Source organism: Hyperoodon ampullatus, assembly GCF_949752795.1.
Source record: "Hyperoodon ampullatus genome assembly, chromosome: 11".
Lineage (NCBI taxonomy): Eukaryota > Metazoa > Chordata > Mammalia > Artiodactyla > Ziphiidae > Hyperoodon > Hyperoodon ampullatus.
The window spans coordinates 58285399-58312816 of NC_136924.1; the positions used below are offsets into that span (position 1 = coordinate 58285399).

At 46.8% G+C, this 27418-nt stretch overlaps 2 protein-coding genes across 3 annotated transcripts; one reads left to right on the plus strand and one right to left on the minus strand.

The window, feature by feature from the left end:
* Positions 1–46: 46 nt before the first annotated feature.
* Positions 47–6890, plus strand: MYG1 (MYG1 exonuclease; the record flags this gene model as incomplete). The annotated part of the gene is made up of 7 exons (XM_079715515.1): positions 47–265; positions 443–555; positions 3661–3820; positions 5822–5974; positions 6110–6232; positions 6350–6531; positions 6684–6890. 7 exons carry the CDS (start codon positions 47–49, stop codon positions 6880–6882), a joined length of 1149 nt encoding a protein of 382 aa, XP_079571641.1. The 3' UTR covers positions 6883–6890.
* A 289-nt stretch (positions 6891–7179) lies between these two features.
* On the minus strand, positions 7180–26602 carry AAAS (aladin WD repeat nucleoporin; the record flags this gene model as incomplete). Of its 2 annotated transcripts, XM_079714570.1 has the most annotated exons (16): positions 7180–7672; positions 7803–7887; positions 7996–8077; positions 8226–8293; positions 8381–8474; positions 8709–8799; positions 8953–9013; positions 9201–9325; positions 9667–9787; positions 14261–14404; positions 14727–14825; positions 15063–15109; positions 15305–15396; positions 15709–15764; positions 18118–18245; positions 26480–26602. In XM_079714570.1, the coding sequence occupies 16 exons, from the start codon at positions 26600–26602 to the stop codon at positions 7445–7447; spliced, it is 1644 nt and encodes a 547-aa protein (XP_079570696.1). In that variant the 3' UTR covers positions 7180–7444. The 2 variants fall into 2 exon arrangements, with proteins under 2 accessions (XP_079570696.1, XP_079570697.1); XM_079714571.1 differs by lacking the exon at positions 14727–14825.
* Positions 26603–27418: the final 816 nt, after the last annotated feature.

The following is a 27418-nucleotide window of genomic DNA, read 5'->3' on the forward strand; positions in this document are numbered from 1 at the left end:
CTTCCTCTTCCGGGTCGGCGCCCTGCCTCCCTACAGGGGAAGCTGCATGGGCCACCGCTTCCTGCGCGGTTCTCTACCTCTGCTGCTGCTGCTGCCGCCACCCCGCCGAAGCCCGCATCTCAAGCGCAGCCTGGAGTCCGTCCCACTCTCCAAAAGACCGCGCAGCCACCTCATGGCCCCGCCCCGAATCGGGACGCACAACGGCACTTTCCACTGCGATGAGGCGCTGGCGTGCGCTTTGCTGCGCCTCCTGCCCGAGTACCGGGTACGGGCAGCGCAAACTGACCCGGGGGCTGCCGGCGAGTCTCCGGGGCAAATCGCGGCCCCCTAACGGGGTCTCGCCCGAGAAACCCTCCTCCCCTCCCCGGCTCCCTGGAAGCCCAACATTAATCCCCTACCCGTGCGACCCCGGCAGCCTCTTCACCTCCTGTGTCCCCTGCAGGATGCAGAGATTGTGCGGACCCGGGACCCCGAGAAACTGGCTTCTTGTGACATCGTGGTAGACGTGGGTGGCGAGTACGACCCTCAGAGACACCGATATGACCATCACCAGAGGTGGGTTCCCACTACCATTTCTTTAACTTTCCTTGACTTCAACTCTTCTCAGTGCTCCAGTCTACTGCGTCAGCGAAGGGAACCGCCTCATCCTGGAAAGCAAACTCTTGAGCCCCATGGGACTAGCGTCTTCCGTGCGTCCAGCTCTCCACCTGCTCTGCACCCATCTAGCTGGCCTTGGGCCTCCCTTGGCCCGGGTCAGTCCCTGGGCCCCTTCCAACTCACCTCCTTCGTTGGCTCAGTCAGGCCTTTCTCCCACCAGCCCCACCGTCACCCCAGTGAATACCCCAGCTGGGATTAATCCAGTCATGTGCCCTTGCTCCCCCACCTCAGACTGCTGGGCCCACACGATTCTGGTGGGTGGTGAGAGTTCAGGTGTGTGTTGTCTTCCTTTGTCGTTGGCACTCTTCCACTGGGAAATCAATCGTATCCGAGGGTAGCCCATTATCCACAGTACCATTCCAGTCCTTTTCCCCTCTCCTCAAGCCCCTGCCTCATCAAACTACCTTAGTGAGTGATCCTGTCTCTTCCCTTTAAAGGAAGTTGAGCTTTTCCTGCATGGACAGCCTCAGTTTCTCACTCCTGAACAGCTCCCTTCTCCCAACTCAGGAGACATTGTTTCCTTCTGCTTGCCCCTTTTCCAGTGTATCATTTTATGCTCTGGGACTTGACATGGCAGGGTTTCTAGTTCTTGCCTACAGCAAGGAACTCTGCTTAAGCATCTCCCATCTTGAAAACAAAGGAGTGGAAAAACCCCCAAACCCTCCCTCATGTACACCACACTGTATAAACTGGTTATCTCCGAGGGGTCATGAGGAGGTTTTATTTTGTTTTAAGTCTGTTTCTCTCCCTCTCTCTCTCTCCTTCCCTCGCTACTTCTCTCCCTTTTTTTCTAAATACACGTATTACTTTCATAAATGATGTCGGGAGGGAATGCTCCCAGTATTTACAGCCTAATCTCTCACCCTCACTTCTCAGCCACTCTTCAAAAGAAGAGCTGACCCTGGCTGCACATTCTATTCATCCATCCTTTCATTTATTCATTCATTCAGCCAGTTCTCTCCCAATCTCTCTACTGGAAATGCTTGTGGAAAGGGCACCAGTGACCTCAACACCAAGCTCGGGTTGCTGGTTGAGGGTCTCACCTTTACTGACCTCTTTGTGGTACTTGACATTATTTAGTTATTATTATTATTTTTTTTTTTGGCTGCATTGGGTCTTCGTTGCTGCACGCGGGCTTTCTCTAGTTGTGGTGAGCGGGGGCTACTCTTCGTTGCGATGTGTGGGCTTCTCATTGCGGTGGCTTCTCTTGTTACAGAGCACAGGCTCTAGGAGTGCAGGCTTCGTTAGCTGTGGCTCGCGGGCCCTAGAGCGCAGGCTCAGTAGTTGTGGCGCATGGGCTTAGTTGCTCTGTGGCATGTGGGATCTTCCCGGACCAGGGCTCGAACCCATGTCTCCTGCATTGGCAGGCGGATTCTTAACCACTGTGCCACCAGGGAAGCCCGGCACTTGACATTATTGACTACTTTCTTTTTCCTAATGTTTTTATATGTTTATGTATGTATGTATGTATTTGGCTGCACTGGGTCTTAGTTGCAGCATTGGGGATCTTTTTTAGTTGCAGCATGTGGGATCTAGTTCCCTGACGAGGGATTGAACCCGGGCCTCCAGCACTGGGAGTGTGGAGTCTTAGCCAGTGGACCACCAAGGAAGTCCCGATTTTATATACATTTTTAAAAAAATTATGCAGTGTTTGACACATAAAAGAATATATTTAACACTTCTGGAACATAAAACATAAAATGAACACCCATGGGGCTTTCCTCGTGGTGCAGTGGTTGAGAATCCACCTGCCAGTGCAGGGGACACGGGTTCGAGCCCTGGTCCGGGAAGATCCCACATGCCGCGGAGCAACTAAGCCCATGTGCCACAACTACTGAGCCTGCGCTCTAGAGCCCGCGAGCCACAGTTACTGAGCCCGAGTGCCACAACTACTGAAGCCCGTGCTCCTAGAGCCCGTGCTCTGCAACAAGAGAAGCCACCACAATGAGAAGCCCGCGCACCGCAACAAACGGTAGCCCCCGCTCGCTGCAACTAGAGAAAGCATGCGCACAGCAACAAAGACCCAATGCAGCCAAAAATAAAAATAAATTAAAATTTAATAAAAAGAAAATGAACACCCATGAACTGATCTCCCTAAGCAATAGAACATTAATCATTAGAACCAAAAAATGAGCTCCCTAGGTGATTCTGATGGACTGGTATTTAGAAATTACAGCTGTAGTGTCTACTGCCCGAACAACTTTCATACCTTTTTTGTGTCCTCTCTTGAACTGCTATTCAAAACCCTGCCTTCCTTACTCACCCAGACCACTGCAGGTACTCTCCTTGCATCGTTTCTCCATGCTGGCTGGCACAGTACTCTTTCTGACATGCACTGCCCTGCTTACACTCTCTCAGTGGCTCTGCGTTACCTACAGAAGAAGTCCAAACTCTGAAGTGTAGCATACAAGGCCTGCCCTGGTCCGGCCCCTGCCTTATCTCTTGCCACTCATTCCTCAAGCCAAGCTGCTTTCTTGCAGTTCCATGGAGAAATCTTTCTCTTAGCTGTTGTATATGTTGTTCCCTCCACCTGCAGTGCCTTTTCTCCTTCACCCTTTGTCTGTCTGGCAAACACCCACTAATTCATCTTTCAGAAATGACCTGAATGCTCTCTTCCTGAACCCTTTCCTCCCTCTTGCCTTTTCCTTGTTTATAACTAGCTAGAGCATTCCCTTGGTTGTTTGTGCGTGTGTGTCCACCTTAGGCGGATGAACTTGAAGGCAGGGACAGGTCTTAGTTTTTTCATCTCTAATGTCTACAACACAAAGCCTGGCATGTGGGGAAGCACTTAGTTAACCATTGTCGAATGAATGCATGAATGGAGACTCCAAACTCAAGTCCATCTTGACCCCTGAGGACAAGCCAAAGCCTCCCCAGCTGGGCTTTCTCCCAACTCCCATAGCACTCCCCAGCCGCCCCACCCCACTGTGCCTGCACATGCACACGACACTGTGGGTGAACCGGGGCAGCTCTGCCTCAGCCCCACCTCCCTGTGCTCCTCAGGTCTTTCACGGAGACCATGAGCTCCCTGTCCCCTGGGAAGCCGTGGCAGACCAAGCTGAGCAGTGCGGGACTCATCTATCTACACTTCGGGCACAAGCTGCTGGCCCAGTTGCTGGTTACTAGCGAAGAGGACAGCATGGTGGGCACCCTCTATGACAAGGTGGGGACTCGAGGACAGAGATGCCCCCCACATGCATCTCCACCAGGCGGGCCGGAGTGGCACTCAGGATTGGGCTCAGGTCGGGGTTCCTGACCTGTGCTGGCCCACTGCTCTCTCCCTCAGTCAGGCCCATCTTCTCACAGGGGAATGGCTAGTCTCTTCCTGCCTCCATCCTGGGGTGCTTGTGAGAAGTGGATGAGGTAATGTATGGGGAAGGGCTTTGAAAACTATAAAGCATGACCTGACATACGTAAGTTGTTCAACAACTTGGTAATAGAGGAGGCTGCTTATGTTTGGAAGCGTATGGCTGAGGTTCTGGCTGCCCCGAAGGTGGAGGGCAGCATATCTCGGGCACCACTGTATTCACTGGAGGCACACTGAGTTGGGAAACTGGGAAGGGCTTGATTATGAAAACCTCTTCAGGTTCCACCAGCGCCCCCTGCAGGCAGCTCAGCAGGTGCCTGTGGTTGGGGAAGGAACAGGGCTAGCGTCCCTGGTGTGCATGTTGGATCGATGATTCTGAGGACACCTACTTGACCCCACTAATGTGAAGTTCACAGCAAGTCAAACTGCAGGTGCGGTCAACTGTTTTTTGCAGATAGGCTGTTGAGTTCAGTTCTCTGATCCAAAACTGAAGAAATATGAACGGTAAATTGGAGCTTCTGGAATACTAAGGTTTTAGACTGCCCGGGTCAATTTTCCCTTCTACTGCCAAGGGGTTTCTAAGCAATTGAACTAAATTATGCCCAAGGTTTTTTAATTTTATTTATTTTTATTGAGGATAGTTGATGTACAATATTGTTTCAGGTATAACTATAGTGATTCACAATTTTTAAAGATTGTACTCCATTTATAGTTATTATAAAATATTGGCTGTATTCCTTGTGCCATACAGTATATCCTTGTAGCTTTTTTTTTTTTTTTTTTTTTTTTTGCGGTACGCGGGCCTCTCACCGGTGTGCCCTCTCCCGTTGTGGAGCAACAGGCTCCGGACGTGCAGGCTCAGCGGCCATGGCTCACGGGCCTAGCCACTCCGTGGCATGTAGGATCTTCCCGGACCAGGGCACGAACCCGTGTCCCCTGCATCGGCAGGCGGACTCTCAACCACTGTGCCACCAGGGAAGCCCCATCCTACCATTTCTTTAGGCTCAGGAGATGCAGCAACTGCTGATGCCACGTGGCACATCATGGGCTTCCCTGGGACCACATTCCCAGCCCTGATGTCTAGTCCAGTACTCATCTTCTCCCACCTGATTGGTGTGCTTGGCCAGACCCTCCTGTACCTCTTTTTTCTTTTACTTTGGCTGCGTTGGGTCTTTGTTGCTGTGCGCAGGCTTTCTCTAGTTGCGGCGAGCAGGGGCTACTCTTTGTTGCGGTGCGCAGGCTTCTCATTGCGGTGCCTTCTGTTGTTGTGGAGCACGGGCTGTAGGCACGCAGGCTCTAGAGCACAGGCTCAGTAGTTGTGGATCGTGGGCTTAGTTGCTCTACGGCATGTGGGATCTTCCTGGACCAGGGCTTGAACCTTGTCTCCTGCACTGGCAGGTGGATTCTTAACCACTGCACCACTAGGGGAGCCCTCCTCCTGTACCTCTTAACTGGATCAGTGAATAGCCTGCTCAGCTCACCTGGAACTTTATGCCCCCAGGCCATGAGGATCCACTCCCACAGAACCCCTCATGGAACTCTAGACTTTTCCTTGTTCAGAAGGCAGCAGCCCCTTCCCCACACAGGCTGGCCTTGGCTCAGGCTTTGAGCGGTACTAGAGTGAGCACTGGATTAGAAACCAGGTGATCTGAATTCCAGCCCCAGCACTGTATGCTCTCTGACCTTTAGCCAGCTGCTGAACTCCCCAATTCCCCCCTTCCTCATCCAGTTAATGTTGGGCGATCCTTGCAGGGCTGTAGTAAAGATTAAAGACTGTGTATGCACAAACTTTGAGACCTATAAAGCTTTATGCAAATGGTAGGCACCCTCCAGAGCATTTCTCCTATGCTGCCTTAGATGTACGAGAACTTCGTGGAGGAGGTGGATGCGGTGGACAACGGGATCTCTCAGTGGGAGGAGGGAGAGCCTCGGTACGCGGTGACCACTACGCTGAGCGCCCGGGTTGCTCGGCTTAATCCCACCTGGAACCAGCCCAACCAAGACACTGAGGTGAGGACGACCGTGGGGAAGAGACCGTGAGGCACGTGAGAACCTCAGGGGAAAATGAGAGGCTGCCCCGTCAAGCCCTAGCAGAGTTAGCAGTTTGGGCCAGCACTGTGGTTCTAATTTCCGTGTGATTCCCAGGCCGGGTTCAAGCGTGCAGTGGACCTGGTTCAAGAGGAGTTTCTGCAGAGACTAGACTTCTACCAGCACAGCTGGCTGCCAGCCCGCGCCCTGGTGGAAGAGGCCCTGGCCCAGCGGTTCCAGGTACTGGCCTGGGAGGAGGCACTGTGGCTCAGGTTGGTGATTCCTGGCGGGCTGCTGGCCAACAGGGGCTCCCACTCCTACCCTAAACCTTCTATCCCTGCTCCGCTTCCTTTTCAGGTGGACCCAAGTGGGGAGATAATAGAACTGGCGAAGGGTGGATGCCCCTGGAAGGAGCACCTCTACCACCTGGAATCGGGGCTGTCCTCCCCGGGGACCATCACCTTTGTTATCTACATGGACCAGGCTGGACAGTGGCGGGTACAGTGTGTGCCTAAGGAGCCCCATTCATTCCGGAGCAGGTGAGGCCCTAGGGGACCGCCCTGCAGCCCTTCAGGCCTGTTTCAACCCTATCAGAGGAGGAGGCCACTAACCGAGGCTTCTGCTCCCCCTCTCCCAGTTCCTCAAGGCCTCCATTTGCTCCCACCAACTCCCTCTTTCTGCTTACTCATAGGCTGCCCCTGCCAGAGTCATGGCGGGGTCTTCGGGATGAGGCCCTGGACCAGGTCAGTGGGATTCCTGGCTGTGTCTTTGTCCACGCCAGTGGCTTCATCGGTGGGCACTGTACCCGAGAGGGTGCCCTGAGCATGGCCCGTGCCACCTTGGCCCAGCGCCCAGCACCTATGCCTCCCACGAATTCCCTAGTCCAATAAAATCTCTTCTGTCTCATACTGACGAAGTATTGCTCCATTACTGCCCTGTATCATTCTGGGAACTTGCTGAAATTTGGGAAAAGTGCAACATCTATTATGTGCCAGAGCCTGTGCTAGGTATTTTCTCAGCTTTGCTTTCCATATCATTTGAAAACTGTCCAGTTTCTAAGGGTAAGTAACTTGACCAAATTCACAAGAAATGACTAAAAAGTGAAAGAGCCAAGATCTTAACCCAAAGTCCATGCCTTTTTCTTCTTCAGTATACCCCAATGTTGGGTAAAGGTAAGAGTCTCATAATTGAATGGAAAACAAAAAAAAGGACACTTTATTATTATTATTTTTTTTTTTATTTTTTATTTTTTCAGTATGTGGGCCTCTCATTGTTGTGGCCTCTCCCGTTGCGAAGCACAGGCTCCGGACGCGCAGGCTCAGCAGCCATGGCTCACAGGCCCAGCCACTCCGCGGCATGTGGGATCTTCCCAGACCGGGGCACGAACCCGCATCCCCTGCATCGGCAGGCGGACTCTCAACCACTGCGCCACCAGGGAAGCCCGACACTTTATTATTGAATGCAGGAGTGAGGGGAGTGGGGCCGACCAAGGGGTGGCCCTGGGAGAGGGTCCCAAGGGGCGGAGGTTGGGGACGTCTCAGTAAAGAGGGGCAGATCATGAATAGAGCCTCCGCCCCCAGCTGGTGGCTCTTGAGTTCGGCCAAGCACTGGGCTAAAACGTGGAAACTGGGCATTGACAAAGTACAGAGGGATGTGGGTGATCCGGCCTGTGGACCAGCACTGCAGAGAGAGGGGAAAGCAAAGTCTGACCAGTCTGAGCCCAAAGAAGGCCATACAGCAGAGCCACACGGCAGCTGCAGCCCTCAGCTCCTCAGCCCACTCCTGCAACCGCAGCAGCTGGCCTACTCACCACACTGAGCAGAGCTCCTTTGTTGAAGGAAGGATGGAAAGTGATGAGCTGGGCCTGGGCTCCTGGCTCCCCCTGGACAGCGCCACTAGGGGCAGAAGGAAAGGTGAGCAGGCTGCTGGAGGCAGAAGGCAGGTGTAGAGGGTATGGGTTTGGTATGGGAGGCCGGGGGGAACCACACCTGCCCAGCACCTACCAAGGAAGTAGCTCGAACACAGGGCTGTTTCGAGTGCGAAAAAGGAGGATGACTGGTTTACCATTCTGGACCCGTGGATTTCCTGTAAGAAGTGGAGACAGGGATAGGAAGGAACTCTGGAGGCAGAATCCCAGGGCAGAGGCAGAGAAGAACTGCAGCCAGGGCCTGGAAACAGTCAATTAATGGGAAGATGGTGCGGCCTGAGCAAAGCCTCCCTCCCCTCCTCTTACCTTTCATGAGCACAGCCAGCCGCTCCCCACTTGGGTCCCAGACCATGGAGTGAGCCTCTCCCCCAAGCCTATGGGTCAGAACAGCAGGTTGGGAGGGCTCAGCGTGGTCCCTCCCAGCTTCGTCTCACTGCCCCTCCCTCACCCACCCAGCTCACCTTTCCTCTCCATCCGGTGTCTGTATTGTCGTCTCAGACAGATCTGCCACAATCGTAGCTGACTTCGCGCCTCCAACGCACCCCTTTCGCTCACCTGTGGATCAGGGCAGAGGCTCCTAAGGACAAGAAAGGGGCCTCCCACTGGCCCCTGCCTCCTCTCCATCACAGGCGTCAACACCACTCAAGGCTCCTAAGCTTATTCCTTTTTTTTTTCCCCCCAAGCTTCTTTACTTCCCTTTATCCTTCAGAGCAGCATATTCCAGATGGTTCCTGTCTCCCTCCGACTACCCCAGATGTTGTGCATCCAGAAGTGTTTCCCTGGACTCACCACAACGTTCTGGGAACGACAAGGAGTAAATCAGCGGTTCCCCCAACACAGCGAACAGCAGGCGGTTTCCATCAGGACTCCAGCAGCCAGTCTGGGGTCAGGGAGCAAAAGGCAGGGAAAGAGTGGTCTATGGGAATACAGGAGGGAAGCACACGAGGAAGAGAAGTAGGGGAGGTGGGGGGACACACCTGGGGGAGCAGGGCCCACCTCCGCCCCCGCTCCTGAGACGCACAGTCCCTCCTACCTGACATCGCCCTGATAGGGTAGGCCACCGCTCACAAGTCCACATCTGGGCCTCCCAGACTCTGTGCCAAAGAGAGGCAGGTCACAGCTTAGGAACTCTAGGTGTCACAGCCTGGACTTCCCTTCCTGTCAGTCCCACGTTCAGGTGAATGGGAACGCGGACAGAAGGTTGTGGCACTTGCAGTTCCAGGAGCCTAGTGCCTTTCTCTAGGTCATTCCTGGCCCCCTCCCCGCCCTCCCCCTACTCACCGAAAGAGAGCTGAAGGAGTGGTAGCCAGGACTTTGCTGCCATCTGGGGACCAGAGCAGGTTGGTAACCCCACCTCCCCGAAACCAGGGAAGGGGAACACAGGTCTCTGTTGAGACATCCCATACCTAGGAGAAAGGGGAAGAGAGTGAGACGGGAGACTCAAGCATCCCTACCATCCCACGGTGGGCCGCCCTTCCTTAAGGTACAAAGAACCAGAGGGGAGGACGTGGGAAAGGGACAGTTAAAACAGGAGGAAATAGGGTTATGTTTATACTGACAGCAGGCAGAAATCTACATCTGAGGAGGCAGGCTGGTGCAGCGCCTTCCCCTGGATATGTTTAAGATTGAATGGACAGCTATTCCTCTCCTTCCCCCAGGGTATTTCCCACCACCAGGCAAAGAAAGCTCTCTCCTCAAGTCTGAGGGGTGGCTGAAATGGCTGCAAGAGGCGTGGGGACCAACTCACCAGGATGGCAGCATCCACAGGTGAAGCTGAGAGTAGCCGACTCCCACTGGGGGCCCAGGCCAAGCTGGTGACAGGTGTGTGCCCGGGGTGAGAGAGCACTTGGGCACAGCCAGAAGAGGGTCTGCCGAGGGGAAACGGGGTGTGGAGTCAGAAGACAACAGGAAGAAAGCCCCATGATTCTCTTCCCTTGCCTCCTCCTGCTAAAACTTCCCAATCCCAATGGCCCCTCTGAGTTCAAATCCAGGTTGGGAAAAATGAATAAGGATCATGGAAGTTAAAGAAAAATAAAAAGAAGGAAGGAAGGGCAGTCACTATCAGGAGGTCCAGAAAGAAAAATGGGTGAAAGGGACAAAAGAGCCTGAAAGAGACCAAAACTTGTGACCAGTAAAGCTAGAAGGTACTGGGCTGGGGAGATGCATGTTCTGCTCTAGATGAGAGCCCTCTCCCCACAGGACCATCCTGCCTGGAGCATGGGATAATCCATGCCATCACTTCAAGGTTCCAATCTCTTCTCTTCCTACAGTTATCGGCCACTCTCCAGAATTCATCCTGTGCTCCTAAATCTGTCTTTCTGCCTTTCCTTGTCAGGATTAGCTTCCCTCCTCGGTGCTCCCACATCATTTTCTCCTCATCAAAGATGGCACACATGGCAACCTCCCCCACTAGACTGGGAACTAGTTGAGGGCCCCGGCTGTGTCCGTCAGCTCTGTATCTCCAGAGCCACATACTTGGCCTGACAGGTACAGGCTACTAGCCAAATTAATGCCACCTTGTCCTTTTTCCTCCCAACTATACCCACCTTAAGCTCTAATGAGGTCTTAGGTCACCAGTCTACAACTAACTCTCTTAACTTGACAATACATCAGTTTACAGAGATCCATCTCATTCTTTTCAGTGGCCCCACTGTATTCCACTGAATAGATGAACTATAATTTATTCAGTCATGCCACCACAAATGGATATTTCAGTTGTTTGTAATTTTTTATTACAAACGGTACTGCAAAAAATATTCCCTAGGGGCTTCCCTGATTGGCACAGTGGTTGAGAGTCCGCCTGCCGATGCAGGGGACACGGGTTCGTGCCCCAGTCCAGGAAGATCCCACGTGCCGCAGAGCGGCTGGGCCCGTGAGCCATGGCCGCTGAGCCTGCGTGTCCGGAGCCTGTGCTCTGCAACGGGAGAGGCCACAACAGAGAGAGTCCTGCGTACCGCCAAAAAAAAAAAAAAAAAAAAAAAAAAAAACCCTATATCTTTATGTACTCTTGTCATTATTTGTGTAGAATAGAGTATTAAAATGGAATTGCAGGTAAAAAAAAGGCTTGAACCTTTCAAAAGATAAATATGCCAACAAATATTTTCTGAAAAGTTCATACCACAATATACTCTACTAGCAGTTTTCCTAGTCTTGCTAGTATTGGATATTATTGAACATTTCAACTTTAATAATACTAGCATACTGGGAACTCCCTGGCGGTCCAGTGGTTAGGACTCCACGCTCTCACTGCTGAGGGCCAGGGTTCAATCCCCAGTCAGGGAACTAAGACCCCACAAGCCTCATGGTGCAGCCAAAAAATTATTATTATTATTATAATACTATAATTCTGAATGGGCCAAAAAGCATTCTATACATTCTTCTAGTCCTTTTATTTATTTATTTTTACATTTAGTTCTTTTGTCTGATTGGAATTTATTTGTATATAAAGTGTAAAGCAAGGACAAACTGTATTATTTTCTAAATGGATAGCCAATTATGCCAAAACCACTAAAAAAAAAAAAAAAAAAACCGAACTTTTCTATTGCAATGCAAATCCAAATTCATCATATATTAAACTTCCATAAATTCCTACATCTGTTCCTGAATGTTTTTCTGTTACACTGATCTGTTTGATCTTATGCCAATAACTTTCTATTACTATAACTTCATAAAATATTTCAATACCTGGTAGGGCAAATCTCCTCTCAATATGCTTCCTTTTCAAACTTTTCTTGGCAATCCTTCCACATTTATTCTTTCATAAAAACTCTATTTTTATCCAGTTCACAAAAACAAACAAAAACCAGCAGAATTCTGATGGGAAATACACTTAATTTGACATCTTCATGATTAAATTTTCCTACCCAGGAATATAACACGTCCCTCCATTAATTCAGCTCTTGTTTAATATTCTTCAACCACTTTCTTCAGATGTCTAACAGATGAAATAAATTTAACAATTTATTCCTAGTAATCTATAGTAATTGTTGTACCTATTGTAAATAGAACATATTTTCCATTGCAATTTCTTAACTGATTATTGTTGGTACAAAGGGAAGCTATTACATTTTCAGTTTCTTGGATCCAGTTACCTTACTACTTAAATTTCTTATTAGATTAAATAGGTTTTTTTGGTTGAATCTCTTGTCTTATCTAGGTTTAAAATCATATCATCAAATAAAAATAATTTTCTCTTCTTTCACAAGACTTTACCATGTTTCCTTTTCTTGTCGTAACTGCCCTCAAAAGAACCTCCACAAATAATGTTGGTTAATAATGGTGATAATGACATCTCTGTCTTTATCTTGACATTATTGGAAATACCTTTAGTATTTTCTATTTCACTGTTCAATATGGTAGCCACTGGTTTTGCATATATACTCTTTAGGTTGTCTCTTTATATTCCTATTTACTTTATGTATTCAGCTGAATGTCTGCTTATTGAGAAGGGCATTTATTTATATAAACACTTTTCTCCTTTAATTTGCTAATGTAACAAATCATTTTAATAGATTTCCTAATGGTGAATAGTTTTTAATTTCTGGAATATTCCACTTGGTTAAGATTTTTTTTAATATGCTTTTGGACTCTATTTGCTAATATTTTATTAAGCATTTTTTAAAATCTACGCTCAGGGGAATTCCCTGACAGTCCAGTGGTTAGGACTCCATGCTTTCACTGCCAAGGGAGCAGGTTCAATCCCTGGTCAGTATATCAAATACATAACTAAGGATCTACTGTATAGCACAGGGAACTCTACTCAATACTCTGTAATGGCCTATATGGGAAAAGAATCTTAAAAAAGAGTGGATATATGTGTACGTATAACTGATTCACTTTGCTGTACAGCAGAAACTAACACAACATTGTAAATTGACTATACTGCAATAAAAATTTAAAACAAACAAAAAAAACCCCTGGTCGGGGAACTAAGATCCCGCAAGCCACGAGGCATGGTAAGGAAGTAAAGTAAGGAAGGAGGGAAGGAGGGAAGTAAGTAAGTAAATAAATAAAATCTATGCTCAAATATTTTCTTTCTTATACCACCTATTGTCAGGTTTAGGTTACGTTAGCTTTATGGAAATAGATCAGGATGGGGACTTCCCTGATGGTCCAGTGGTTAAGAATACACCTTCCAACTCAGGGGATGTGGGTTCAAGCCCTGGTCGGGGAACTAAGATCCCACATGCCGCGGGGCAACCAAGCCCGTGTGCTCTAGAGCCTGTGTGCCACAACTAGAGAGCCCATGCGCCGCAATGAAAGATCCCGCATGCCACAACAAAGATTCTGAGTGCCACAACTAAAGACCCGTGCAGCCAAATAAATAAATAAATAAATAATTTTTTTAAGATTTGTATAAAAAGAAATAAATCAGGATTGATCCTGGGACAGGACATTAATGAGAAAACTGGTGAAATCAGAACAAAGTTTGGAGTTTAGTTAATAACAACATACAAATGTCAGTTTCTTAGTCTTGACAAATCTAACATGGTTATATCAGACATTAACGATGGTGTGAAGGGTATACCAAAACTCTACTATCTTTGCAGCTTTTCTAAAAATCTAAAATTATGCACAAAGTTTATTAAAAGGAAAATAAAACAAATCAGGAGGCTTTCCAAATTTTTCTATGATCTGGATTAGTTCAGGTAACATGGAGATTATCTTTTCTTTGACAATTAGATAGAACTCTCATAAAACCATCTCAGCCTGGCATCTTTTTAGGGGTAGAGCTCATCCGTTTTAATTGCTTCTACAGTCCACTTTGACAACGTATATTTTGCTAGACAAACATTTCCTTTAGGTTTTCAAATCTATTAGTCTAAACATATATAATATGCTCTAATAATTCTTCTATTTTCTTCCATATTTGTGGTTCTCTCTCCCATTTTGAAAATAGTGTACTTTGATTTTCTATTTTACCTTAATAAGGCTGGCCAAAAGGTTTTCTTCTTTATTCATAATTTAAAGAACCAGTTTCTGGTTTTATATTTAGTTAGTCCTCATGGGGATTTTTTCCAATTTCATCGGTTTCAGCTTTTATCCATATTAATTCCCTTCCCCCTTTCCTTTAAACCTACATCTGGCAGTCCTCTGAAAGAGACAGTCTTTCCAATCCATGATCCATAGGTACAAACTCCCCACAATCTCAGAAGCCCTCAGTTCTGTCCCTTTCTCTAGATTAGATCTTCTCAGCACCTCCACCTTGGCCTTAGGTCTGCTTCTCCCGTAGCCCTGGGAAGTGCTGTGAGGAAAAAGAACTTCTCCTTCCAGACCTCCTCACCACCCCAGCATGGCCACGACCCTTAGGCCAAGGTAAGAGAGAGACTGCTGGGACTCACCGGGTAGACAAGGACATGGGGTCCAGGGTCCAGATGAGAATGCAGCTCTGGCAGGCCACAGCCAAGACGGAGGCACTGAGGGGCTTCCAGGCCAGGGCCGCCACATTTCGCTGCAGCCGGTGCTTCAGGGAGGGGACTATAGTGCTGGGGTGAAAGGGGAGGGGATGGGGTCAAAGCAGGGACACTAAGGCGCAGGGGAGCTGAGTTGTGGTTGAGGAGGGAAATCCAGAGAGAAAGCTGATCATCCAGGGCCTGTGGGTATTGTGGGACAGAGGACAGGATAAAGACTGGATCTGCAAAGAGGACGCATCCACTTGTGGGGCCTCCCTGACCCCAGTTCTGGAAGGAGCCATGGGCCAGGCCCAGGAACTGCAGGACTCCCTGGTCACCAAGGCTGGAGAAGGAAGTGGGGACTGACCGATGGAGACTGAAGACTCCGAGTCCACCCAGCGTGCCCCCCACATACCTGTTAGCATTATACACACGGATGGAGTCATCTAGCAGGGCCACCGCAAACTTGTTGGTGTGTGGGTGCCACGCAAAGACCCTCAAGCAGCAGCTGGACCTGGGGCAGGAGTGAGGGTGAGGAGTCCCGACCTGCACCTCGCCTTTCCCGGCCCAGAGCTCAGGTTCCCTTCCGTGTGAGGACACTGTTATTTTTCACTGCTTCTTTTCTTTCTTTTTGGGGGATGTAGTCAGAAAAGGGGTGTGAGGAGTCTCTGCCTTGATTTCCCTCTCCCCAGAAGAAGTTCCAAGGTTCAGGACTTGCTTCCCACAAAAGCTCCAGAGCTTGTACACTCACCAGTTTGTGACTTGAGCGAATTCAGCAATCAGATCTTCACTCTTGAGCTGTAATAACAAAGCGGATAGAGGTTGCACTGGGAAAAAGGAGCTTATCCCCTCAATGCCCCCACAGGGGAGCTGGACCATTCATACCCTCTGCAGTCTTCTCATCACACCCTGACCCTAAGACATAGGAAGTGGAGAGTGGGTGGGAGTGGGGGAGCAGCAGCCAGGGAGGGCCGGGGGGGAAGCCAAACTTACAGACAGATGGGGAAACAGAGACCCATGGAGGGAGGAGGCCCATCGACAGAGTGCCAGGGCCCAGCTGGACGCCGTCTTCACCCACTCAAACACTGTGGGGTTGAGAAAGCAGCTGTGATTAAACCATTCACAGGGTTCTCACTGGGCACCCTCCTAGGTGAGGGACGAGCAAGGGCAAGCACTCCCCAGATCCTTCTACCCAACAAGTGCTCTGGGCACCCACTCTGTGGTATGGGGGTACGTAGAGGGGAAGAGAAGATGGCACCAGCAGAGTCAAATGGGCCGGGAAATACAGGGCTAAAGGGAAAGGCGCTGGGCCTAAAGGTATTGGGATGAATTAGGGAGAATACGGACGGGAGATGGCAACCATAAAACTAGAGAAGGCTGGAGGTAAACACACTTACCCTCCTCCTCTGAGTCTGCAATTTCATTCAGCACACCAAAAAGTCCCACATCACGCCTGAAGAGGAGAGGGAGCTGTGAGTCAGTTACTCTGATCCCTTCAGTCTCCTAAGTTCATCTATTCATTCACTCAATAAACATGGATTAAAAATAACACTCACATGTAATGAGTGACAACTATGTGACATGTACTTTATATAGTCCTTTCATTGTACCCATGAAAGGACAATATATAAATTGTCCACCAGTGAGGCAACTAAGGCTCAGAGGTCTTTCAGGGCTTTGTGCACCGATCAAGGAGTCAAGACTTGCCCTAAGGGACTTCCCTGGTGGCAAAGTGGTTAAGAATCCATCTGCCAATGCAGGGGACATGGGTTCAAGCCCTGGTCCGGGAAGATCCCACATGCCGTGGAGCAACTAAGCCCGTGCGCCACAACTACTGAGCCTGTGCTCTAGAGCCTGCGAGCCACAACTACTGAGCCCGAGTGCCTAGAGCCTGTGCTCCACAAGAGAAGCCAGAGCAATGAGAAGCCCACGCACTGCAACGAAGAGTTGCCCCCGCTCACTGCAACTAGAGAAAGCTCACATGCAGCAAAGACCCAACGCAGCCAAAAATAAATTTTATAGATTTAGAAAAAATAGATCGATTGATAAACAATAGATTTATAAATAGGTAGATTTATAAAAAATAATAATAAAATAAATTTAAGAAACAACTTATTTTTTAAAAAACGACTTGCTCTAAGATAGTGAATGGAAAGCCACAGAGGGAGTTTAAGCTGAGGAATAAACTGATCACATTGGCATTTTAGAAAGATCAGTCTGGCTGCAGATTAGAGGGGAAAAAGAATGGAAAGAAAGAAATGGGTTAAGAGGCTACTTCAGGAATCTAGAAGAAAGGCCAAAGTGGCCTGAACCACTGGGGATGAAGAAAAGAAGACAGATTTGAGTGCTCCAGGAAGTAGAATGGACAGGATTTGAGGACTAATTAGACATTAGTAAGGGAAAGAGCAATATCAAGGGAAACACCCAGGTGATAATTATAGCATCTAATACTGCTTACACTGTGCCAGGGCTGGGCTAGATGCGTCACATGCATCATCTAATTCAGCCTTTATCACAACCCTAGAAAATAGGTATTGTTATCATCAGCATTTTTAGGTGAGAGAACAGAGAGTGTGAGGAGGTTAATTATCAAAGGTGAACTAAGCAGGAAATAGCAGAGTCAGGATTCAACCTGTCTGCCTGCCCCAGAGCCTACATTCAAAGCACTTGCTTCTATATGACTAGGAAGGCCATTCCTTGAGATGAAAAACACAAGGAAGAAGCCGGCTTAGAGAGGAAAATGAAGAGATTGATTTTGAACATGCTGAGTGTATGAAGCCTGTGGAATATCTGACTGAGGGTGTTGGGCAGACAAGTGAACACCCAGGTGTGGAGCATCAATCACAAGTCCAGCCTAGGGACACCAAAATTTAAGAGAGAACAGGAAGAGAAGCAGCAGCTAGAGAGGCAGAAAGTGAGAACGCACCCAGGACTGAATGGCTTTTCAGACCATGACTTGATGTTTAGCTTCACTCAAGGAGACATGCAAATTAAACTGTAATGCGATATCAAATAGCAAAGCTTCGTAGCACATGTGTTAGGAAACAGGCACTCTCATACACTGTTTGTCTTGTTGTTTTGTTTTTTAATTTTTATTGGAGTATAGCTGTCTTATACACTGTTGGTACGTCTGTAAATATGTACAACTTAAACAGAGGACTATATGGCAATAGCTCATGAAATTACAAATGAACATACCCTTTGAACCCAGCTACTTCATTTGTAGGAATTCATCCTACATATGATGATGATGATGATGATAATAATAATAATAATAGCTAACTCTTGATGGGATTAATATGGGCCAGGCACTGTTCTAAGTGTTTTACTCATTTAATCATCACTACAACCTTGTAAGATAGGCTCCCTTTTACAGATGAAATTGAGGGACAGAGTGATTAAGTAACTTGACCAAGGTCACACAGCTAAAAAGTGGCACAGCCAGGAATTCAATCCAGGCTTCACTCCTACATGTGCAAAATGAATGACCTATGTATGAGATTATTCCCTGCAACCTTATACCTAACCTTGCTGAGCTTCAGGTAAAGGCTCAGAAAGTAATAATGACATAAGGAGGGAACAGGTTCACAGAATTAAACCAAAAAGGAAAGCAAGTCACTGGAGATGAAATGGAACTACTGTTTCACAGCCTTGAGTTCCACAAAAAGGCCTGATAATTTGATATGTTGAATGATACACAGCTCTGAGCTAGAGAGGGCTGGGAAGCCCAAGGCAGAGGGGTGGTGACCTCATTGCCTCCAGGATCTGCAGACCACTGGCCCAGGAGACCCTTTGCCATCTCTCACCAAACGTTGATGCATCTCTTCCACACTTGTTCCCGGTGGTGGATGAAGGCCGTTCTTGTGCCATGGTCCAACCTGCCAGGGGTCTTCAGGGGATCCTTAGTAAGGTTTAGGACAGGAAGATTGATCCACTAGAGCCAGAAAGGAGGTATGACAGTGAATCAGTCTCTTCCCTAGATCTCTACTGAACTTCCTCCCATCTCCAACCCTCGGCAGGGCTGAGGGTAAGAGGCTCCAGAGACCTGTTTCCCGTTTCCACAAATATAACACTTGTGGAAAGGGGCGGAGTCAAGATGGCATACTAGAAGGACGTGGAATTCGTGTCTCTTCACAACTAGGGCACCTACCAGGCACCAGTGAGGAACCATGGGCACCTAAGGGGATGGGAGGAACCCCCAGCAACCAGTTGCTTCAACTATAGTTTTATTTTTCCTAATATATTTTTTATCTTTTTAATCTTATTTTGTTTCTTATTCTTTGATATTATACTGCTCCTTTTTCTCTTTCTTTCTTTTCTTTTTCTTTTTTTTTTTACCACGCCACGAAGCTTGCGAGACCCTGGTTCCCAGGCCAGAGGTCGGGCCCAAGCTCCTGTGGTGGGAGCTCTGAGTCCAAACCGCTGGACTAACAGAGAACCTCAGACCCCAGGGAATATTAATCAGAGTGAGGCCTCCCGGAGGTCCTCATCTCAGCACCAAGACCCGGCTCTATCCAACTGCCTGCAAACTCCAGTGCTGGACGTCTCAGGCCAAACAACCAGTAAGAAAGGAATACAGCACCACCATCAAAAAGAGAAAAAAAAAGAAACGACAAAAAAAAAAATGTTACAGACAAAGTGGCAAGGTAAAAACCTACAAGGCCAAATAAATGAAGATGAAATAGGCAACCTACCTGAAAAAGAATTCAGAGTAATGATAGTAAAGATGATCCAAAATCTCGGAAACGGAGAAAATACAAGAAACATTTAACAAGGATCTAGAAGAACTAAAGAGCAAACAAACAGTGATGAATAACACAATTACTGAAATTAAAAATACTCTAGGGGCTGGACTTCCCTGGTGGCGCAGTGGTTAAGAATCCGCCTGCCAATGCAGGGGACACGGGTTCTAGCCTTGGCCTGGGAAGATCCCACATGCTGCGGAGCAACTAAGCCCGTGTGCCACAACTGCTTAGCCTGCGCTCTAGAGCCCACGAGCCACAGCTACTGAAGCCCGTGTGCCACAACTACTGAAGCCCGTGCACCTAGAGCCTGTGCTCCACAACGAGAAGCCACTGCAATAAGAAGACTGTGCACCGCAATGAACAGTAGCGCCCGCTCACTGCAACTAGAGAAAGCCCGCACGCAGTAACGAAGATGCAACGCAGCCAAAAATAAATAAATAAATAAATTTAAAAAAATACTCTAGGGGCTTCCCTGGTGGCAGAGTGGTCGAGAATCCACCTGCCAATGCAGGGGACACGGGTTCGATCCCTGGTCTGGGAAGATCCCACATGCCGCGGAGCAAATAAGCCCGTGTGCCACAACTACTGAGCTTGTGCTCTAGAGCCCGTGAGCCACAACTACTGAGCCTGTGTGCCGCTAACTACTGAAGCCCATGTGCCTAGAGCCCATGCTCCACAACGAGAGAAGCCACTGCAATGAGAAGCTTGTGCACTGCAACAAAGAGGAGCCCCTGCTCACTGCAACTAGAGAAAGCCTGCGTACAGCAATGAAGACCCAACACAGCCAAAAGTAAATAAATAAAATAAATAAATTTATTTTAAAAAATACTCTAGAAGGAATCAATAACAGAATAACTGAGGCAGAAGAATGGATAAGTGAGCTGGAAGATAAAATGGTGGAAATAACTGCCAGAGAGTACAATAAAGAGAAAAAAGAATGAAAAGAATTGAGGACAGTCTCAGAGACCTCTGGGACAACATAAACGCACCAACATTCGAATTATAGGGGTGCCAGAAGAAAAAGAGAAAAAGAAAGAGGCTGAGAAAATATTTGAAGAGATTATACTTGAAAACTTCCCTAACATGGGAAAGGAAATAGTCAATTAAGTCTGGGAAGCACAGAGAGTACCATACAGGATAAACCCAAAGAGAAACACAACGAGACAAATATTAATTAAACTATCAAAAATTAAATACAAGAAAAAATATTAAAAGCAGCAAGGGAAAAGCAACAAATAACATACAAGGGAATCCCCATAAGGTTAACAGCTGATTTTTCAGCAGAAACTGTGCAAGCCAGAAGTGGGTGGCAGGACATATTTAAAGTGATGAAAGGGAAAAACCTACAAACAAGATTACTCAGCTCAGCAAGGATCTCATTCAGATTCAACGGAGAAATTAAAACCTTTACAGATAAGCAAAAGTTAAGAGAATTCAGCACCACCAAACCATCACAAATGCTAAAGAAACTTCTCTAGTCAGGAAGCACAAGAGAAGGAAAAGACCTACAAAAACAAACCCAAAACAATTAGGAACATACATATCGATAATTACCTTAAACGTAAATGGATTAAATGTTCCAACCAAAAGACATAGACTGGCTGAATGGATACAAAAACAAGACCCATACATACGCTGTCTACAAAAGACCCACTTCAGGGCTTCCCTGGTGGCACAGTGGTTGGGAGTCTGCCTGCCGATGTGGGGGACACGGGTTCGTGCCCCGGTCTGGGAGGATCCCGCATGCTGTGGAGCGGCTGGGCCCGTGGGCCATGGCCACTGGGCCTGCGCGTCCAGAGCCTGTGCTCTGCATCGGTAGAGGCCACAGCAGTGAGAGGCCCGCATACCACACACACAAAAAAAAGACCCACTTCAGACCTAGGGACACATACAGACTGAAAGTGAGGGGATGGAAAAAGATATTCCATGCAAATATAAATCAAAAGAAAGCTAGAGTAGCAATCCTCATATCAGACAAAATAGACTTTAAAACAAAGACTAGGGGCTTCCCTGGCAGTGCAGTGGTTAAGAACCCGCCTGCCAATGCAGGGGACACGGGTTTGAGCCCTGGTCCAGGAAGATCCCACATGCCGTGAAGCAACAAGGCCCATGCACCACAACTATTGAACCTGCGCTCTAGAGCCCGCAAACCACAACTACTGAAGCCCGCGCGCCGCAACTACTGAAGACCACGTGCCTAGAGCCCGTGCTCTGCAACAAAAGAAGCCGCTGCAATGAGAAGCCCGCATACCACAACGAAGAGTAGCCCCCGCTCGCCACAACTAGAGAAAGCCCACGTGCAGCAATGAAGACCCAATGCAGCCAAAAATAAATTAAAAAAAAAAAAAAAAACAAAGACTATTACAAGAGACAAAGAAGGACACTACATAATGATCAATGGATCAATCCAAGAAGAAGATATAACAATTGTAAATATTTATGCACCCAAGATAGGAGCACCTCAATACATAAGGCAAATGCTAACAGCCATAAAAGGGGAAATAGTAACACAATAATAGTAGGGAACTTTAACACCTGACTTTCACCAATGGACAGATCATCCAAAATGAAAATAAATAAGTAAACACAAGCTTTAAATGATACATTAAACAAGATGGACTTAATTGATATTTATAGGACACTGCATCCAAAAACAACAGAATACACTTTCTTCTCAAGTGCTCATGGAACATTCTCCAGGATAGACCATATTCTGGGTCACAAATCAAGCCTTGATAAATTTAAGAAAACTGAAATCGTATCAAGTATCTTTTCCGACCACAACGCTATGAGACTAGATATCAATTACAGGAAAAATTTAAAAATACAAACACATGGAGGCTAAATAATATGCTACTAAATAACCGAGAGACCACAGAAGAAATCAAAGAGGAAATCAAAAAACACCTAGAAACAAATGACAATGAAAACACAACAACCCAAAACATATGGGATGCAGCAAAAGCAGTTCTAAGAGGGAAGTTTACAGCAATACAACCTTACCTCAAGAAACAAGAAAAATCTCAAATAAAGAACCTAACCTTACACCTAAAGCAATTAGAGGAAGAAGAACCAAAAAAACCCCAAAGTTAGCAGAAGGAAAGAAATCATAAAGATCAGATCAGAAATAAATGAAAAAGAAATGAAGGAAACAATAGCAAAGATCAAGAAAACTAAAAACTTGTTCTTTGAGAAGATAAACAAAATTGATAAACCATTAGCCAGACTCATCAGGAAAAAAGAGAGATGACTCAAATCAACAGAATTAGAATGAAAAAGGAGAAGTAACAACGGACACTGCAGAAATACAAAGGATCATGAGAGATTACTACAAGCAACTATATGCCAATAAAATGGACAACCTGGAAGAGATGGACAAATTCTTAGAAAAGCACAACCTTCCGAGACTGAACCAGGAAGAAATAGAAAATATAAACAGACCAATCACAAGCACTGAAATTGAAACTGCAATTAAAAAACTTCCAATAAACAAAAGCCCAGGACCAGATGGCTTCACAGGAGAATTCTATCAAACATTTAGAGAAGAGCTAACACCCATCCTTCTCAAACTCTTCCAAAATATAGCAGAGGGAGGAACACTCCCAAACTCATTCTATGAGGCCACCATCACCCTGATACCAAACCAGACAAAGATGTCACAAAATAAGAAAACTACAGGCCAATATCTCTGATGAACACAGATGCAAAAATCCTCAACAAAATACTAGTAAACAGAATCCAACAGCACATTAAAAGGTTCATACACCATGATCAAGTGGGGTTTATCCCAGGAATGCAAGGATTCTTCAATATACACAAATCAGTCAATGTGATACATCACATTAACAAAATGAAGGATAAAAACCACATGATAATCTCAATAAATGCAGAAAAAGCTTCTGACAAAATTCAACACCCATTTACAATAAAAACACTCCAGAAAGTAGGCATAGAGGGAACCTACCTCAACATAATAAAGGCCATATATGACAAACCCACAGCCAACACTGTTCTCAATGGTGAAAAATTGAAACCATTTCCTCTCAGATCAGAAACACGACAAGGCTGCCCACTCTCACCACCATTATTCAACATAGTTTTGGAAGTTTTAGCCACAGCAATCAGAGAAGAAAAAGAAATAAAAGGAATCCAAATCAGAAAAGAAGAAGTAAAACTGTCACTGTTTTCAGATGACATGATACTATATAGAGAGAATCCTAAAGATGCTACCAGAAAACTACTAGAGCTAATCAATGAATGTGGTAGAGTAGCAGGATACAAAATTAATGCACAGAAATCTCTTGCATTCCTATACACTAATGATGAAAAATCTGAAAGAGAAATTAAGGAAACACTCCCATTTACCATTGCAACAAAAAGAATAAAATACCTAGGAATAAACCTACCTAAGGAGACAAATAACCTGTATGCAGAAATCTCTAAGACACTGAAGAAAAAAATTAAAGATGATACAAACAGATGAAGAGATATACCATGTTCTTGGATTGGAAGAATCAACATTGTGAAAATGACTATACTACCCAAAGCAATCTACAGATTCAATGCAATCCCTATCAAATTACCAATGGCATTTTTCACACAACTAGAACAGAAAATTGCACAGTTTGTAGGGAAACACAAAAGACTCTGAATAGCCAAAGCAATCTTGAGAAAGAAAAACGGAGCTGGGGTTTCCCTGGTGGCGCAGTGGTTGAGAGTCCGCCTGTCGATGCAGGGGACACGGATTCATGCCCCGGTCCAGGAGGATCCCACATGCCGCGGAGCGGCTGGGCCCATGAGCCATGGCCGCTGAGCCCGCGCGTCCAGAGCCTGTGCTCCGCAACAGGAGAGGCCACAACAGTGAGAGGCCCACGTACAGCAAAAAGAAAAAAAAAGAAAAAAAAGAAAAACGGAGCTGGACGAATCAGGCTTCCGGACTTCAGACTATAGTACAAAGCTACAGTAATCAAGACAGTTTGGTACTGGCACAAAAACAGAAATACAGATCAATGGAACAGGACAGAAAGCCCAGAGATAAACCCATGCACATATGGTCACCTTATCTTTGAGAAAGGAGGCAAAAATATACAGTGGAGAAAAGACAGCCTCTTCAATAAGTGGTGCTGGGAAAACTGGACAGCTACATGTAAAGGAATGAAATTAGAACACTTCCTAACACCATACACAAAACTAAACTCAAAATGGATTAAAGACCTAAATGTAAGGCCAGACACTATAAAACTCTTAGAGGAAAACACAGGCAGAACACTCTATGACATAAATCACAGCAAGATCCTTTTTGACCCACCTCCTAAAGAAATGGAAATATAAACAAATGGAACCTAATGAAACTTAAAAGCTTTTGCACAGCAAAGGAAACCATAAACAAGACGAAAAGACAACCCTCAGAATGGGAGAAAATATTTGCAAACTAAGCAACTTACAAAGGATTAATCTCCAAAATATACAAGCAGTTCATGCAGCTCAATATCAAAAAAACAAACAACCCAATCCAAAAATGGGCAGAAGACCTAAATAGACATTTCTCCAAAGAAGATATACAGATTGCCAACGAACACATGAAAAGATGCTCAACATCACTAATCATTAGAGAAATGCAAATCAAAACTACAATGAGGTATCACCTCACACCTGTCAGAATGGCCATCATCAAAAAAATCTACAAACAATAAATGCTGGAGAGGGTGTGGAGAAAAGGGAACCCTCGTGCACTGTTGGTGGGAATGTAAATTGATACAGCCAGTATGGAGAACAGTATGGCGGTTCCTTAAAAAACTACAAATATAACTACCAGCAATCCCACTACTGGGCATACACCCTGAGAAAACCATAATTCAGAAAGAGTCATGTAACACAATGTTCATTGCAGCACTATTTACAATAGCCAGGACCTGGAAGCAACCTAAGTGTCCACTGACAGATGAATAGATAAAGAAGATGTGGGCTTCCCTGGTGGCGCAGTGGTTAAGAATCTGCCTGCCAATGCAGGAGACACGGGTTCGAGCCCTGGTCCGGGAAGATCCCACATGCCAAGGAGCAACTAAGTCCGTAAGCCACAACTTCTGAGCCTGCGCTCTAGAGCTTGCGTGCCACAACTACTGAAGCCCGCACGCCACAACTACTGAAGCCCATGCACCTATAGCCCATGCTCTGCAACAAGAGAAGCTACCGCAATGAGAAGCCCACGCACCGCAACGAAGAGTAGCTCCCGCTCGCCACAACTAGAGAGAGCCCGTGCGCAGCAAGGAAGACCCAATGCAGCCAAAAATAAAATAATAAATTAAATAAAATAAATTAAAAAAATAATAAAGATGTGGCATATATACATATATATAATGGAATATTACTCAGCCATAAAAAGAAACGAAATTGAGTTATTTGTAGTGAGGTGGATGGACCCAGAGTCTGTCATACAGAGTGAAGTAAGTCAGAAAGAGAAAAACAAATACCGTATGCAAACACATATATATAGAATCTAAAAAAAAAAAAAAAAAGATTCTGATGAACCTAGGGGCAGGACAGGAATAAAGACACAGATGTAGAGAATGGACTTGAGGACACAGGGAGGGGGAAGGGTAAGCTGGGACGAAGTGAGAGAGCAACATTGACATATATACACTACCAAATGTAAAATAGATAGCTAGTGGGAAGCAGCTGCATAGCACAGGGTGATCAGCTTGGTGCTTTGCGACCACCTAGAGGGGTGGGATAAGGAGGGTGGGAGGGAGACGCAAGAGGGAAGGGATATGGGGATATATGTATGCATATAGCTGATTCACATCGTTATACAGCAGAAACTAACACAACATTGTAAAGCAATTATACTCCAATAAGGATGTTAAAGGAAAAAGAAAAAATACATATACATATATATATGTAACACTTGTGGGACAGGGAAACAGGTCTTAGCTCCCTTATCTGTAAAACTAGAATAATATTTCATAGGGTTGCTGTGATTATTAAATCACATTATTAAAACATATGTGGAGAACACCTGACTCAGCGTCTTTCTTCCAAGCAAACGCTCAATAAACGCAAGTTTCTCTTCCTTTTCTTTCCCAGAAACACCACAGGAAAAAACTCCCCAGGCTGTGCCTTCCCGGTTCTCCCAGATACTGTACCAACTTTTCAGAAGTCCTCCTGACCCTCACATGCCCTAGATTCGCCCTCACTCTCCGTTCCCACTAGGCCCGCACCACAGCCCCTCAGCATCCCTCATCCTCCAATCCCAGCTCTTAAATACATCCCAGCCCTTCTATTCTTCTCCAGCCTGGGCCAGGCTGTTTCCAATACTCCAGTCTGGGGACCTCGACCCCGCCCCTATCACGTTGCCTCTGCTCCCCCAGTCTCTCCGACTCTGCCCCCCATGCCTGTAGGTCTCCTCCCTCCTCGCCCTGACCACCTGGCCCCGGAAGTCGGGAGGCGGACTCTCATAGCTACTGCCCGTCACCAGCTCGTTATTGTGCTCGTATAGGGTGACTTGTCCCCTAGGCGGCGGCGGAGGGAACAACCCCAGGGAGCACATCCTGCCGGTCCCGAAGACGTCCGGACTGAGCAAACGCCCGGATCCCGCTCCGCCGACTCTGAGTTCCCGGGTTAGATTAGGATGCGTACGGGAAGTCGCCTGGGACAAACGGCTATGCAAAGCTCAACGGAAGTGAATGGAAGAGTAACGGAGAAGAAGGACGCATGCGCAGTCCCGGGACAGACTTCCGGCGTCCTCGCGCGCCTCCTGGCGACCGGAGGGAGCCTGTATAGACACGTCCGTAGGGCAGACCACTATTGAAGGGTCGGAGCGTTTTTTTGTTTTCTTTTGTTTTGTTTCCTGTGAGACTGCTGTTTTTCCCAGTTCCGAATTCCCCAACACACTCTCCCACTCACTCTCAGCACTCGAAAAGTCCAAAATAAGCCACGTTCAGGGCAGTACCTAATTAAACTCTCCCAGGATTGTGTCAGGGGCAGCTGGCTGGAAAGTTGAGGGAAAGCCTCCGGGAGGCGGAAAGTCAGGCGGGAGGCCTTGGGAGGGAGAGTGCAGCGCCCGCCGGAACCTAGAGCCCACAGGGTTAGGCCTCCTGGAAGGAAAAGTGGGAACAGTTGGGAAATTAACATTTCCTGAGCACTTATTATGATAAGTGCTTGTATAATCTTTACAACAACTCCATGAGGTGGGTACTGTTATATCACCATAAGGAAAGTGAGGCACAGGGAGATCGGACCTAAAAATACCAAAACCTGTATAAGGCATTCTGACTGCAGAATGAAAGTGAGATTGAGAGGAGAGGGGCAGAAATAGGTGAAGAGGATTAAGAGGTGCAAACTACAAGGTATGAAATAAATAAAT